Below are 15,772 nucleotides of genomic sequence, written 5' to 3'. Positions count from 1 at the left end.
GGTTACAGATTTGTGGACAAACTTTGTAGTTTTGTATAATTCACATAAAGTCTCTGTTCTCTACAGGTTGTGGAGTTGTGATATCACAGATGAAGGTTGTGTTGCTCTGACTTCAGCTCTGAGATCAAACCCATCACACCTGAGAGAACTGGATCTGTCTCGTAATAAACTCACAGATTCAGGAGTGAAGCTGATCTCTGATGTACTGAAGAATCCTGACTGTAAACTGGAGATACTGAAGTAAGATCATCTCTCTGATAGTCACACATGTACTGAGGTTTAGTTAAGCATAAACTGTATGAAAAAGAAACAAACACTAAAATGTAAAGGATATATAAAGTCAACGAGAGATCAGGGCCCGTATGTATAAAGCCGCTCAGAGTAAAATTTTAGTCTTAAGTGTGTCAAAATTCTAAGAATGATGTCATTTTACTCTTATTTTTAGACTTAAGAATAAATTTGATTTATAAAGCCTCCTAAGTGTTAAGACTAGGTCTCAGCTCCTAAATTATTTAAGAGAGCTGGAGAGGTCTTTTAACCTAGTTAAGAGTGACAAGAGGGCAGCAGAGAGGTGAAGATCATGCACTTTACAACAAAGAATGTGTTAGAATTACTTTAATTCAATGTATTTCTATCGCACTTTTGAAAAAAAAAATTGTTGCATTGTTGAAGAGCAGAAAATGTACAATAAATACATGTTAGTAGTATATAGAAGTAGATAGGAATTAATATAACATGAAATATAAAGAGTATAGGGGTTTTTATACAATATATATTACATTACACAATATAATATACAGTACAAGATGTATATTAGTAAAAAAAACATATTCAAGTGCTTGCACAGTACCAATAATTTTTATGGGATTATCAAGACAGCAATGGTATATACTTAAATGGTATATAAATTTGAATAATATACACTGTAAAAAAGTTAAAGTTGGATCAAATCATTGATAATGCCTAAAAATGTAATGTTTTTTTTTTCAACTTAAATTTTTCAGTTTAAGTGAAATAATTAAAGTAAAAAATGTTTAAATATTAGGTGTAAAAATGTTTACAGTTTGTGATAGGTAAATAAAATACCATAAAATCTACAATAAAATCGACAATAAAAAATGTAAAGTATCTACGAGATTGCAGTGACACGTTTACATGTAAAGTGGTATTTATAGAGTATACAACCCTGACCCAAAACATAATGTTAGCAATGTTAGCAGTGAGCAAGCCAAAGGTGAAAGTGACAAAGATGGCAAAAATTACAATTGTGTTTAAGTGGAGAAATCCAACTTAACTTGATCATCTTGTTCATGCTTGATCATCAAAGTATTTTTATCTAAGTGTTTGCAAACTTTAGTATTTTCTTTATAACCAGCTTGTGAGTAAAAATCTAATGATGTGATTCATCATCTTAATTTTTTAAATAGTATTACGTTTGTCTTCATTATTACGTTTGTCTTTCATTAACATGTTGAAACTTAATCAAAATGGTGCAAAATTGTGTAAAATAAATTTAAAATAAACTTATTTGTAATATTGTTAAACATTTCGTGAAGCAAATTTAAATTAAAATATTAAAATACTAATATAATTTGAATGTCTTCATGATTCATAAATGTATGGTGTCACTTGCTGCTGTGACTGTATAACATTGCCGGCTTTCTATTGGCTGATTCAGAGGTTAAGGGCGGCCATTTTAGGTTGAAATCATTGTAGTCCTCAGTTTGCGTCACCTAAGTCAGCACTTAAGAATGAGTCTTACACTTTACTGAAAGTTGCTTTCAGCTTCTTTATAAACGTCTCCTATTCTCAGACTGGTTCTACTCCTTACTAAGAATTTTTTGCCACTTAAGTCATAGCTTAAGACTATTCTTAAGAGCATTTCTGAGATGTTTTATACATACAGGCCCAGGGGCTGTATTCACAAAGAATTTTAAGGCTAAAAGTAGCTCCTAACTGGCGAATTTAGGAGCAACTCCTAAAAATAATAGGCGTGTCACTCCTAACTTTAGGACTCCTAATTTTTTTCACTAAGAGTAATTCACGAAGCATTTTAGCCCTAAGAGTAGCACCTTAGTCTGGGACAGCTTAAAGGTGGGAAAGAGGATGTTTGTTTAATACATTTTTGCAATATTACTCGAAACTGTCTTTACTAAATGATAAAAGACTATTTATTAGGTGCACTGAAAGTAATACATTTAATATATGTCATCTGTGCATAAGGTAGGGCCTTAAAAACATCAGTCATTCGTTGACGTAATCATCGCATGAGCGATTGGCCCTCTGGCTTGTCAATCACTGCCATAACGTTCCTTGTGAGAGACGTGCAGGCTCCAGTAACTTTACACGAGTGACGCATGCGCATAACGCATGAACTCCGTCTTAAGTTTCGTTTTGTTTTCATTGTCGCTCCTGCTTTCCTCCTCGAATTTGCACCACGGAAGAGAAGAAACCGGAAGGAGGACGTAAAAGAAAGACTTTTTAAGTCGCTGGGAATAGGAGAAAATTGTCAGAAGAACGTAATGTAAACAGAGTCGTTATCGGAGAAACATTTCAACACTGGAGAGCAATGAAGGAACAGAGAGGTGTCAATACAGACGCGCAGTTCGCAAAAATTCTTCTCGACAGGTAACAGTGATTATTCTTTCTTTGTGGAATAATTATTGTTGTACTGTTATTCAAGTATATTGACGTTGTTTGTGTACTGTAGTTGTAAGGCAGTGAACAGTTTGCTACATGCTAGTTGAAATGGGAGTAGCGTCGAATGATCTAACTTTACATCTTATGTGTTTATTATCATATCATTTCACATAATGAATCCACTGACGCGAGTCACGCGACACAGCATATGCCAGTGGTAAACAAACACTCGTGTTCAAATACTCATGCACGAGTTTTGGAAGGCGTTCCCTAGAAATGAGCTGTGAAGGAGGGAGGCTGTTCTTACGCATGCGCTCATTTAAAAAACTCAGTAACGGTCTTTGGATTCTCAGTCGGCGGAAAACATCCTCTTTTGCGCCTTTAAATGGAGTCGAGAGGACTCCTCACTCACCAAGACCTATTCACAAAGGATCGTAAAATGGTTTAGGTGCTGAACCTCCTTAACAAATACATGGACATACATTGTTTCATAATTCATTACATTCAAGACAAGCAGGAAGTTTTAGAATTACATGAAACAATGATATTATATATTTAATATTATATATGCCCGTTTAAAGGCTGCAATCTCAACCCTCTACTGTGATTGTAATGCATACCGCCGCCTCTCGCAGTCGTCCGGGTCCGCGACACAAGCAGGAATGCTGCATTAAACTGCAAACAACTACTCTCCCCAGTGATGCGCTGGTTGATCCAAAATGAGCGGGTGCCTGCGGTTACGAGTCATCCAAAAATATTTTTTATGATATTCGGGTCGTTTAAAATAAAGATGCCAGTTAACTATTTCAAACAATTACTACTTTTAAAAAATGCGGGCCAGGGAGCGGGTCGGGTACACTATATTTTTAATTTTTTTGCGGTCCGAGTTGCAGGCGGGTTAGTTGAAAACGTCGGTTGGGTGCTGGTTGTTTATACATTGACCCGCGCATCACTGTCTCCCATGTCTCACGAGTCACGCTTAGTTTTGCTTGATATCTCAGTGCCGAATTTCACTTTTATTACGTTTCTTTTTTCCAGCACAAACTGGGACAGCAGCAGTAACTAATTCTGCGTCCAGTTAGGCTTTCTTTTCCGTTTTGGCGAGTTCATAATCCACCGTCATTTAACTATTACATTAGGCTACTTCAATAGGAGCAACATTTCCTTGCTTTAAGTAGTCAATTTAGGCTAAAAAGATGTAAATTAACCAAGCAAGTGTTAATGCAATGTCGTTTTTCGTTATTAGGCGATTGGCGGATTTCATTAGTTTATTAGGCTACCTTGATTTAATTTAATTCACGACTTTTCTCTCTCTCTCTCTCTCTCTCTCTCTCTCTCTCTCTCTCTCTCTCTCTCTCTCTTTAGAATTACACTTCACTGGGGCCTGCATAAACATGTCATTATATATGCATTTCGATGACATTACTATTATTATTTTGTGTAGGACACAGGCATATTTCGTAATTCCATGGTGCGTCTGTGTTATGTTCCGCACGATGGACCTGTCATTTACAACCAATCACCGTGATCATTGCAAGGAAGCTTGTGCATGAAAATTGACGTCATCCATAGCAACGAAGACTCACTCTTAGTTTAGGAGTTGTAATTTTTCCTTACTAAGACTAGGTCTGAAAGGCATTGTGAATAACTTTAAAGACAAAACTCTTAGCTAAAATCTTTTAGTGTGATTTAGGAGTACTCTTAGTGGTAAGATGAAATTCTTTGTGAATACGGCCCCTGATCAGTAAGCAGATACATCAGCAGTCTCATGAATAATTATGAGACATCGATACGTCATCAAAATACTGCAGGATTTCACTACAACACAACCTGTGCAGGTAAAAACAGAGATAAAATCTTAAAATTAAAATGTTATTCTCTTCCGATTAAAATGAATGATGTTGTGTTGTTAGATTTCCACTACACACCTGACTGACTTGAGTTACATAACCGATGCATCTATTCATAAATATCAGTCATGTGACCTTTTTACATAATTCCAGTTGCCTGCCGCCATCTTGAGTACCTACCAAGTACCAGTAGGCTACTGACAAGCATTGGCTAGCTTGCTATGATTTACAGATTTCTTATCTTTTACTGACAACATTTCGCACCTTGACTGTCATGAAAAGAAACGCTACTTTAAAAACAATATCTTGGTTAGTGTGTGATGCCTACTCGATCCCTGATGCGTTCTTCCAGCCGCTGTCCCCTGCTACCGAACTACCACTATTTTTACAACACTGAGAAGGCTCGACACAACATGAAACTTTGCTCAAAGTATCACCTGGATCTCTACACATGAATGCGAGCATTGAGAACATTGTTTGTGTACACACAGTTTACTAAAAAGAAAGGTTTTGTAGTTTGTGGTGTTTGGTTTTGGTGTCTGCTCGCCATCTTTGCCAGACATAAAGAATCGATTTCCAAATGCGAATGAATAAATCTCATATGAGGCTCCTTTTTCAACTAGAAGGTTGATATTGTTTTTCACTTGCGACAAAACAACTAATTATCCGTGCATTTATATGGAACTATGCTTTAGGAGCTATCCATCTTTACTCTCCTCCCTCCTTATGTCACATTCGGAGATCGATACATCTTGACTGGCAAGATGGCTCGAGCGGACACCAAAACAATCAAAGTCAGTTGTTCAAAACCTTCTTATTAGTAAACTCTGTGTACACAAACAATGCTCGAAGTATCACCTGTGTCTCTACACGTGAACTCGAGCATTAAGAACAAAGTATCTGGTTGTGTTGAGCCTTCTTAGTGCTGTAAAAAAAGCGATTTTGATGCTCACAACATATTGAAGGTATAGCTTTTAGTTCTTTTGGCGGAAGACAAGTTTAAGATGTGAGTGACATCTGAGGGCTATTTCATAAAACTTGCTTGGAAAAGCGAGGATTAAATTTACAAACCTGACTTGAACTAACCTAACAAATGAGGTGAGGCTTAAGCGGTTTCAAAAAAGGTAAATTAAGTTTACGCAATCCAACTAATTTGATCCAGATTTCCCTAGTCAAGATAATTGCGCGTACACGCTGTTCTTGAGCAGCCCTAGAGGTCAAGCGTAGATCAAATCGATCAAAGTTAAAGAGAAAGCGGTAATTTGGGATAAAAATGTATGAAGAATTTACTAATGACTGAAAATTATAATACTGCTGCAATAAACAAACCCATAAAATAGCTTGAAAGTCCTTATGGATTAAATCCTTTTTATGCAGCAACTAAATTAAAATCTATTGTCATATTTTAAATAGATCACATAAAATGTCCAAAATAACTTCAGAAATGACAGCCTAGTGGTCAGTGCTCTTAACAGCGCATTCAGCGACCTGGGTTCAATCCCCGTCAATGCTCATGTGGCTCTAATTTGCTTCCACTTTTTCTCTAGTTTTTTATATACTGTACTTTTTAAATATAACACAGATCTTTTAAAAGACAGTATGTAGGCTACTAAGTTACCTATATAATAAATATTTAGCAGATTAATGATTTCAATACATTTAACTTTAAATGTAACTTAAATGTAAAGTTTTTTTTTATTTAGGGGCACATTTCAAAAGCAGAAACTTGAGTGGACAAAAAAGTAACAGGTGAAAAATTAAACGTAAATATATTGTTCATAAGAAGTGTAGTTGATTTAAGCACAATCATAGAAGTGTCTAATCTCATAATGTTAGATGTTGACTGGCAGTGAGGAGAGCACTGGCATCTATCAGCAGCACAGCTTTACTCCTGCAGATGAACTGTTGTTCTTCAAAGAAAAAAATGGGGTCACTGAGAGCATGGTGGGTAGACAGCATCTGCATTTCTGAATTTACAGTAGTACAAGTAATGATTGTGTAAAATCATATATGTTACACATATTCTTGACCAACCATTATTACTTGACATGTTACTCAAAACATTTTTGATGGCAAATTATGTGTGCGTTATAGAGCCACAAGTCATCATGTTAAACCCTGGGAGTATGAGAGATTTTAAACCACTGGTTTATTATCACACTGTTAAAAAATTAGCTGTAGTTATGCATGTATGTTATTAACTGGCAACAGTTCGTTTAAAGTTAAATGATATTATCTGCAATTCAGCAACTCCTCTCTGTTATCATGCAGACAAAACCAAATTTAACTTTTTTGATGACCTCAGCTTTAACAAGTCATGGGGTTTTAAATTTTAATAATTTAACCACACGTACTTCCTCTATTTTAACACATTTTGTTATCAAAAGCATACAGTACAAATGTTCAAACCTGTAAGGAAAAGACATGTTAGTTATAATTAGTTATGATTCATTTCAATTTCCTTCACAACGTGCAACAAAACTCCTCTGTTAAAATGTCAGAAAATGTAGTTTGGTGTTTCTTTGATGAAATCTTTGCTGATATTATTGTGTATGAAGAGTTTTTCTCCTCGTCGTGTTGTTTTTATAAAGATGATTAAAAACATTGATCCATCATAGACACTGACACACACATTAATAATGTTTTTATAGATTGAGTGAAATTGATCTTTAAACACTGTAACATCTTTAAATGTAAGCTCAGAGTTATGTTATCTCCAGCTGATATTCCTCCTGTAATAGAGGAAGATTTTTACATCAAATACCTGATGAGAATTACAAGTGTGAGTCATGAACTCAATACAGATTTATGAAGAAATGTTCATGTGGTTTAGGACATCTAACACTAATAGTCAGCTGTGTGATGGATTTATTTGACATTTAAACACACAGTGTCTCAGTTACTGAGGGATTGAAAGAGGAACATTACATGAAGAGATGAAGGTTAGAGATTTGTGAACAAACTTTGTAGTTTTGTATCATTCAAATAAAGTCTCTGTTCTCTACAGGTTGGAGCAGTGTGATATCACAGATGAAGGTTGTGTTGCTCTGACTTCAGCTCTGAGATCAAACCCATCACACCTGAGAGAACTGGATCTGTCTATGAATAAACTCACAGATTCAGGAGTGAAGCTGATCTCTGATCTAAAAGATGATCCACATTATAAACTACAGACAGTACGGTGAGTAAAGCTCATTTAAATAAATGTTTAAAGTAAACTCATGCAGTTTCATTTAAATCCTAGAATATAAATATTAGAAATAAATGTAAATTGATCTGCTGCTGTTATAGGCTGTGTATCCTTTAAGCCCAACAAACAGAAAATATGAAGTGTACATGAACAACACTTGATGCTTTGTCAGATCAACACAATAAGAATTCAATCCAATGTCTGAGTCTGTTTACTAACTGTGATGTTGAGTTTGTTCACTCCAGGATTTAATACTGTGATCTTACTCTTCTTACACATTATATATGATGTTTGTTAATGGGGTTTGTTTGATAGGCCGACACCTCTATAGTTATGCACACTTGACTAGATGTTCATCTTAAACTCTTTTTATAACAACTTGGTTTTTATTTCATGTTTTAAGCATTATTTATCTAATCATCAGAATACAGACAGAAATAACAACACAAACACAATATATACACAACAGATAAACACAAAGTACAGATGATAAATGATAGAGATGAAGATTAGAAAAAAGAAGAGAAAGTCAACTCTTAAAATCTGATGGACACTTCACACAACTCTCTGTCGAGCTTTGACATTGATGCTGTTTCTCTTTATTTACACGACTGTCAACCTCCAGGACTTTTAAAATAAAGCATCACCTTCATTTTCTTACTGTTTGTGTGTGAACTCATAAAACTGTCAGTGTGTCATTATATTATACTACATACATATCAATACATTCATCTCTTACACTGACATCAAATATTCAGAGGAAATAGATGAAATGTGTTTTTGTATTGTTGTAGCTCATGTGTATGTGATAAACAGATTGTTGACATGTTTATTATGTTGAAGATTTCATTTCTATCACTGACTGACAGCACTAATAGTTTGTTTTTCTATCTCTTCATCTGACACTGATGATGATCTCATATCTGATTGACTTTCTCTTTCAGTGTTTGGCCTAAGAAACGACGGTGAAGATGTCTGATCTTCAGTATGATCTGATGGTGAATAAGAGTCCTCTTCTTCTACACTGTTGGTTTTTTTAACTTCATCCTAAACTGAAATGTGTTCAAGTTCAGCACAACATTGAAGACTCGCAGCTCATTTATCTCTAAATCCAAATATTGGACGTCTTTGCTTTTGTGTTCTTCAGGATCTGACTGCAGGACTTTTTGATGATTATGTGATCAATTACAAAAAAGTTGAGACACTGAATGAAATGTAAATAAAATCACAAAGTTTAATAAAATGATAAACTTGATATTTCAGCTTTGGTCTATCGCTGTTGATTATCTGTCAGACGCTTTTGAACGGCAGAGTCAAACATTACAATAAATTTACAATAAAACACAACACATTCTATGCCTAATTCAAAATAAATGTAAAAACAAAATAGTAAATTCATACTCAGTGAACAGTACATTCGGTCATTATTATAATTTGTACAATCTTGAGGTAAAATCCTGGGGCCTCATTTATCAACATTGCGTAGAAAATGTTCTATATTTGTACCTACGAATGAAATTTAGTATGTGCATAAGTACAAAACAATCGGGATTTATCAAACGTGCGCACGGGGTTGGTATGCACATCAGTAAGTAATCCTTGATGATAAATCCCATTTGTTCTTAAGCACCATGCTCGTGCACGTTGATGGTCATTTGCATTCCGAAACGCCTCGAATAAACCATATATGGTGACAACACCTCCCGTTATAAGTCACGTGGTTGTGCTTTTTCCCTCACCGCAATAATGGCAAAGAGAGCGAAAAAGAGAAACTTTACAGACACAGAAATTGAGTTACTGGTGGATGAGGTTAAATCCTTATAACACATACTGTTTGGTTCACTTAATGCGCGAGGAATGACTAACAAAAGAAAACAAATCTGCATGGGAACATGTTACCAGTGAGTTTAATTACGTTGGGTACAGTATGAGAACACTCCTAGAAATAAAAAGTGGTTTGACATTAAATTAAAAAACGCGTCACAGCACACCAACGTGAAATCAGTGCAAATGGAGGAGGACAGACAATGACAGAACTTTCCACCTTGGACAGCAGCATCAACGGCGCGATCTGAAACGCGCTTCCGGCGGATGGATGATTTCCCAAGTCTTCCAATAACGCAAGATAAGCCATTGCACTGCATTGTCAGAGCTTCATTTATAGTGGTAGACACCAATTTGACGACAAATCACAAATAAATCATTAACTTCAACAATGGTTTGCTGTTACTATACACAAATCATTTTAGCACCTGCTTGTGGATAATAAATACACACTTCTTTACACACTGGGGATGATTCTGTGTAGTATCGCTATTCTAGCACTAGATGCTCTGCGTACGGATACTCAGAGGTGTGCGTATATTTACACACATTTCTACGTATAAGTGCAATTTGATAAATTACACACTTTGCGTAAAACTGTTCCTACACACACTTTACGCACACTTCTGTGCGTACGCACGCTTGATAAATGAGGCCCCTGAACTCCATCAAAGACGTCTGAACGTCAGGTGTTGTTTTAAAAATGACCGCTTGAGGCGCTTTGGAGGCATTTATGTGCTTTGGTTGCTACAATACTAGCTATAGTATTTTTCAAGCTTGATAGCATTGTCTGCCTCGTGAATATACAGCATAAATTGTCGATGAGCATAAAGTTTGTGAGAGGAGGAAGACTAGATGAGTATAAAGCAGAAAATGAGTCCTGGGGTCCGTTCTTCGTACGTGGATTACTCGGTTAGCTGGATTTGATTGTTGATGATTTGGCTTGATCTTGGATTATTTGGTTCTTCAAAGCTCATCTTAGAGTTGCTGTCATAGTAACCGGTCCATAAGATTAAACCTGCTCAGGAACAGACTTATTTCATGTAAACAAGATTAGTTTGTACCTTTTTAAGCGGATGTGATACGGAAAGTCTGACGCAGTTGTGTATTCTCCATTATACAAGAAATACGAGAAGAGCTTTTCAAATGGATAATTAAATCTTTTAGCGATGTTATTTAAAAAATATATAATATAACAAATATTTTTTTCTGTGCTTGTGCGACTTGTTTTTGTTTAACAGATTTGATTATCATTAAATGAATGACAAGACAAACATGCTGATCAATTTCATTTTAAATTTATTTAAATTGTCATTAATAAAAACAGCAATCAATCATACCCAGCAGTAATATATGTTATAATATGTACAATAAAGAATATTTCTCGGTGTGAAATAAGTTTCCTTTGAATAAAATCATCTCTGATATTAGTTTTGTCTTTAGATTGTCCAGTAGGCTTAAGGATTCTTTTAGTCATTTATATCTGTTATATAAACTCTGAATACAAAGATGTTGCCCTGTCCCTTTCCTGTGACAAATATGACAATAACCAAATAAGTTTTGTGCACATATTTTCACATATATTTGTCTTCTTTACTACACTTTTCTGTGCAGACTCAGCAGATGCAGGACTTTCAGTTAATGTGGATTCCTGCTAATATTCTTGTAGTCAGAAATCAGTTATATAAGAATAATGCAATTGAAGTAAACTTATTTAACCACTTGCATATAGTTTCTCTAAAGGACTGTCATCTGAGAGGATTTCTTTACTGTCATGTGCATTGCTCAGAAACAGTTGCACTTTATAATCTTTTGATGTAGAATAACATTCACATTCACTTACTGCATATCATACTTCATTTAACACATTCTTGGAAACTGCTGAAAGTGTTGGTGTATTATCTACAACTGCACAAAAGAGAGGAAAACACAATCTTATAATAAACTACAATTACAATTTTATTTATCAGCAGTTAAAGTGTTGCATTGGCTGTGGGTTTAAGAAAGATCAACTGCTCCAGAGATGATCTGCACAATCAATCAGTTTAGAGACATCACTCCTGCCAGCACATCACATGAAGATGGAGGACCACCACCTGTGTTTATTCTGCTTTTTAAGTTGCTGTTACAAACAGACAAAATAGCATTGAACTGTTTTTAAAAGAGACTTAAAGTACTTTAGGAGCATCAAAGTTTAAATCAAGCATATAAAGATATCAAGATTATATTTACACAGAATATTTTACATTATTTATGGTGATTTTATGTACAAAAGTAGCTTTAACTGGGATTCTAAATTCAGTGTCATAAAAAGTTCACAACCTTCCATCAATAGCTCTCAGACTGCAGGGGTTAAAAATGGGCGTGTTCGTGGCCATTGTAACAACCGGCCAATCACAGCGTGGCTGATCAGTGTTTTTGCTATCAATATGCATTGCCTTTTCATGCAGCGCACAAACACGCAGTCATCTCAGATAATTCAATCCTGCCATACTAATCATCAACAGCAGTGGTGTTCAAAGAACCGGATAAGCGAGATATAATTAGCGAGATCTAAACATCTTGGATGTCTCATTTGATCTTGGATGTATTAAGCGACGTACGAAGAACGGACCCCAGGACTCTTCTACTATAAACTCATGCTGTTGTAATAGATGCAGTATGAAGTTTATCAATGTCTTACTGAAATAGACAAAGACAGATGAAAGCAGATGTTGCTCTTTCAGTATTGATGATATCCCGAGCTATGTGATCCCAAGTGGATTTCAGATTTGTCTTTTTTGGTCGACATACTGCATTATCTGAATGTGGATCTGCAGGAGAAGTTAAAGATGGTGCCTGACCTGGTGCAGTGTTTTCACATTCATCAACAAACTCAAAATGCATCTACAAAAGAGTTAACAGATTTTCCATCTTTGTTGAAGTGTACAAGCAGCAGAGGTTGTAAACAAGTGTACTGCACTGTATGCAACACTGCTGGAGAATCTCGAACAGAGTTTTGAGGACAGATTCTCATCAACCCATTCACTGCTGAATCATTGTTTAAAAGCTCCTTCAGCGGAAGATAAAGCAGCATCTCAGCTTGAAATGATTGAACTTTCTGAGGATGACAGACTTAAACATGTTCTAAGGGAAGAAACTTTGGGGTTTTGGAAATATCCCAATGTTAAAAGGCAGCACTAAAACTATTGTCTATGTTTGGGTCAACTTACATCTGTGAATCACTTTTTTCAAAACCGAAACAAGTGAAATCAAAGCATGGCTCTGTCCTGACTAACACACATGTGAAAGAATTACTACGAACTGAATACAAGCCAGACTTATCAAAGATTGTGGAAAACAAGGAATGTCAGGTCTCTCACTGAGTCAAGTAAAAAGGGAAAGGCTGATATAGATGTCACAAGGTGACGATCTTTTTGGGCGGAACCAAAAGTTGGGAAAGTTTGGTTCCGCCCGGATGTTTCCGCCCAGACCGGAGAGAGGAAACACCGGACATCCGGCAGCATCGCGAAGGGCTGTAATCAGCGAATGAAGCACAGCTGTGTGTTGTTAAGTAGAACGCCGGGTGATTGGAAGACTTGAGTACATGGAGGAGTACTTAAGAGCAGTTAAATGACAGTTTGAGGAGTTCGTGTGTGTAGAGGTGCGGAGCTGCGCTCGTTGACTAGGCATTGGTGGCTGTCTATATGTTCTCTCGCTCTCGCTCTCGCTCTCGCTCTCGCTCTCGCTCCCTCTCTCTCTATCACTCTCTCTATCTCTCTCTCTATCTCTCTCTCTATATCTCTCTCTCTCTCTCTCTCTCTCTCTCTCTCTCTCTCTCTCTCTCTCTCTCTCTCTCTGAGCGTCTGTTGAGCGAGCGGGAGTAGTGTGAGGTGGCGTGAGCGTGGCCAGAGCCTGTGAGTTATCTTTTTTATATACTTTTTTCGGCGGATTTTGACTGTTGGACTTTTTTTCTTTTTGTCTGTGCGGGCCGCGTGTAGCCGTGCTTGTTCGGCAGATAACATGACGGCCCCGCGATCACAGTTATTGAGCAAACTTACACGTCGCCATGGTGTCAAAGTGGCATCCGCGGTGAGCGTAGAGGACTGCTGTTTGGCCATAGGTGAAGTTATCGGACATGAGAACATATTGTCGGCTTCAAAAATGAACAGTGCCACGGTCATCTTTCTAAGTTCTATTGAGAATGCCAACAATATAGTTGAAACTGGATTAGTCATCGACGGGCTTTTTACACCTGTCCTTCCTCTGTCTATGCCTTCAAAAAAAGTTCTTCTGTCTAATGTACCACCCTTCATGAGTGATGAAACATTAGTGAGAATTTTGTCCCGATATGGAAAAATTGTGTCTCCAATCAAGATGATACCAATTGGATGTAATTCTCCTCTTTTAAAACATGTCATTTCATTTAGACGTTTTGTTTATATGATTCTGCAAGAAGAGGAAGAACTGGAGTTATCGCTGCACTTGAAAGTTGACGAATTTGATTATATCATCTATGCTACGACGGAGAAAATGAAATGTTTTCATTGTAGAGAAATGGGTCATTTAATTCGTGCGTGTCCAAGGAAAAATGCGGCGGACGCAGTTAACGCTGAACAACCCGGGACGTCAGGCGCAAATCACGCTGAACAACCCGGGACGTCAGGCGCAAATCTACCTGTGACAAAGGCAGGTACGGCAGAGAGGAGAGAGGTTGTGAAGCCTTTTGAGGATCGAAATACGGAGGTTTTGGTAGCTGAAAGTGAGGATGTAATGCCTGATGTTGAAGTTGTAGAAACACTGCCTGATGCGGATTCTAATGCGGAGAAAAGTATCAGCGCGTTATCATTGTCACAGCTGGAGCAGCCTTTTGAAGGATTGGAAATCGAAATGGAACAGACTGGGTTTAAAGTCCCCATTAAAAGAAAAAAAACAGGTGATTCTCAAATAGTCAGAGCTAAGAAAGCAGGTGTGGAGGACATACATGTTGAAGACGGAATGGATAGTGACAGTGAATCTTCTGACTCTAGCGTCAGCTTTTCACAGAGTGATTTACATAGCACTTATGAGGTGGACGATGTTAAACTCTTTCTCAGAGCTACAAAAAACAAGAGAGGGGTTAAAGTTGAACAATTTTTTCCTGACATTAAACAATTTGTGGACAAAACTAGAATGTTTATGTCGGAGGGGTTGTTTACTAACAAGGAAATATACCGTTTGAAGAAAATAGTCAGAAAACTGGTTTCTGACAATGCCAATGTTGGAAATGAAGAAGATTAACAGACTGATTTCGGATTTGATGTTTTTATATGGTTTATTTTTGTTATTTTTCTTTTTTTCTCTTTCCATGTGCGAGGTCAACATTGCAACTATAAATATTAATGGGGGAAGAGATATGAGAAAAAGGGCAGGAATATTTGAGTTGGTTAAACAAAGAAAAATTGATGTAATCATGTTACAAGAAACGCATAGTGATTTAAAAAATGATACTGAGTGGGCAAGAGAATGGGATGGGACGTCCATTCTGAGCCACAACACCTCACTCAGTGGTGGTGTAGCAGTTCTCTTTGCAAAAAATTTTACTCCTGCCTCCTACCAAGTGGAAGAGGTAGTCAAGGGTAGACTGCTAAAAGTTAAAGCCATTTTTGACAAAATGTCTTTTGTTTTTATTTGTGTGTATATCCCCACATCAGTTGTAGAGAGAATGTTATTTTTAAATTCACTGTGTGCTGTTTTGCAAGGTTGTTGTGGTGATGATTATTTTATTTTGGGTGGTGATTTTAACTGCACTATATCCAATTTAGACAGGAACCATATTGAACCACACATGCCTTCTCGTAATCGGTTAATTCAACTTGAAGAGACTCATGAGTTATGTGATATTTGGAGAAAGTTAAATGGGACACAGAGGCAATACACATGGACTCATGTTCGAGACAATGTAATCTCACTTGCAAGATTAGACCGATTCTATTTTTTTAAACATCAATGTAGTATTGTTAGAAGATGTATAATTTCTCCACTGGGTTTTTCAGATCATAGTATGGTGCAGTGTACTGTGGTGGTTAATGCTTTCAAGCCAAAAAGTGCATATTGGCAGTTTAATATTAGTCTTTTAAGTGATACATATTTTAAAGAAATGTTTAAGGTGTTTTGGACTGATTTCAGAAATGCAAAAAGTTCTTTTAAATCTTTGCGGCAGTGGTGGGATTATGGGAAAGTCCAAATAAGTCAGTTCTGTGTTCAATATACACAAAATGTTACAAGAGAGAATAATTCTAACATGAGT

General features: G+C 36.6%; 1 protein-coding gene across 1 annotated transcript in view; it reads left to right on the top strand.

The window, feature by feature from the left end:
* The window catches only part of LOC135770628 (protein NLRC3-like), a 233,401-nt gene extending 224,459 nt beyond the window's left edge, over nucleotides 1-8,942 (top strand). The window contains exons 10-12 of the mRNA XM_073815510.1: nucleotides 67-240; nucleotides 7,498-7,671; nucleotides 8,625-8,942. Coding sequence (XP_073671611.1) covers nucleotides 67-240; nucleotides 7,498-7,671; nucleotides 8,625-8,649 — 373 coding nt within the window. The 3' untranslated portion in view covers nucleotides 8,650-8,942. The remainder of the gene's footprint in view (nucleotides 1-66; nucleotides 241-7,497; nucleotides 7,672-8,624) is intronic.
* Nucleotides 8,943-15,772: the final 6,830 nt, after the last annotated feature.

This window comes from Paramisgurnus dabryanus, chromosome 8, assembly GCF_030506205.2.
Source record: "Paramisgurnus dabryanus chromosome 8, PD_genome_1.1, whole genome shotgun sequence".
NCBI lineage: Eukaryota > Metazoa > Chordata > Actinopteri > Cypriniformes > Cobitidae > Paramisgurnus > Paramisgurnus dabryanus.
The sequence above is the reverse complement of the archived record's forward strand: the minus strand, read 5'-3'. Positions and strand labels throughout refer to the sequence as shown.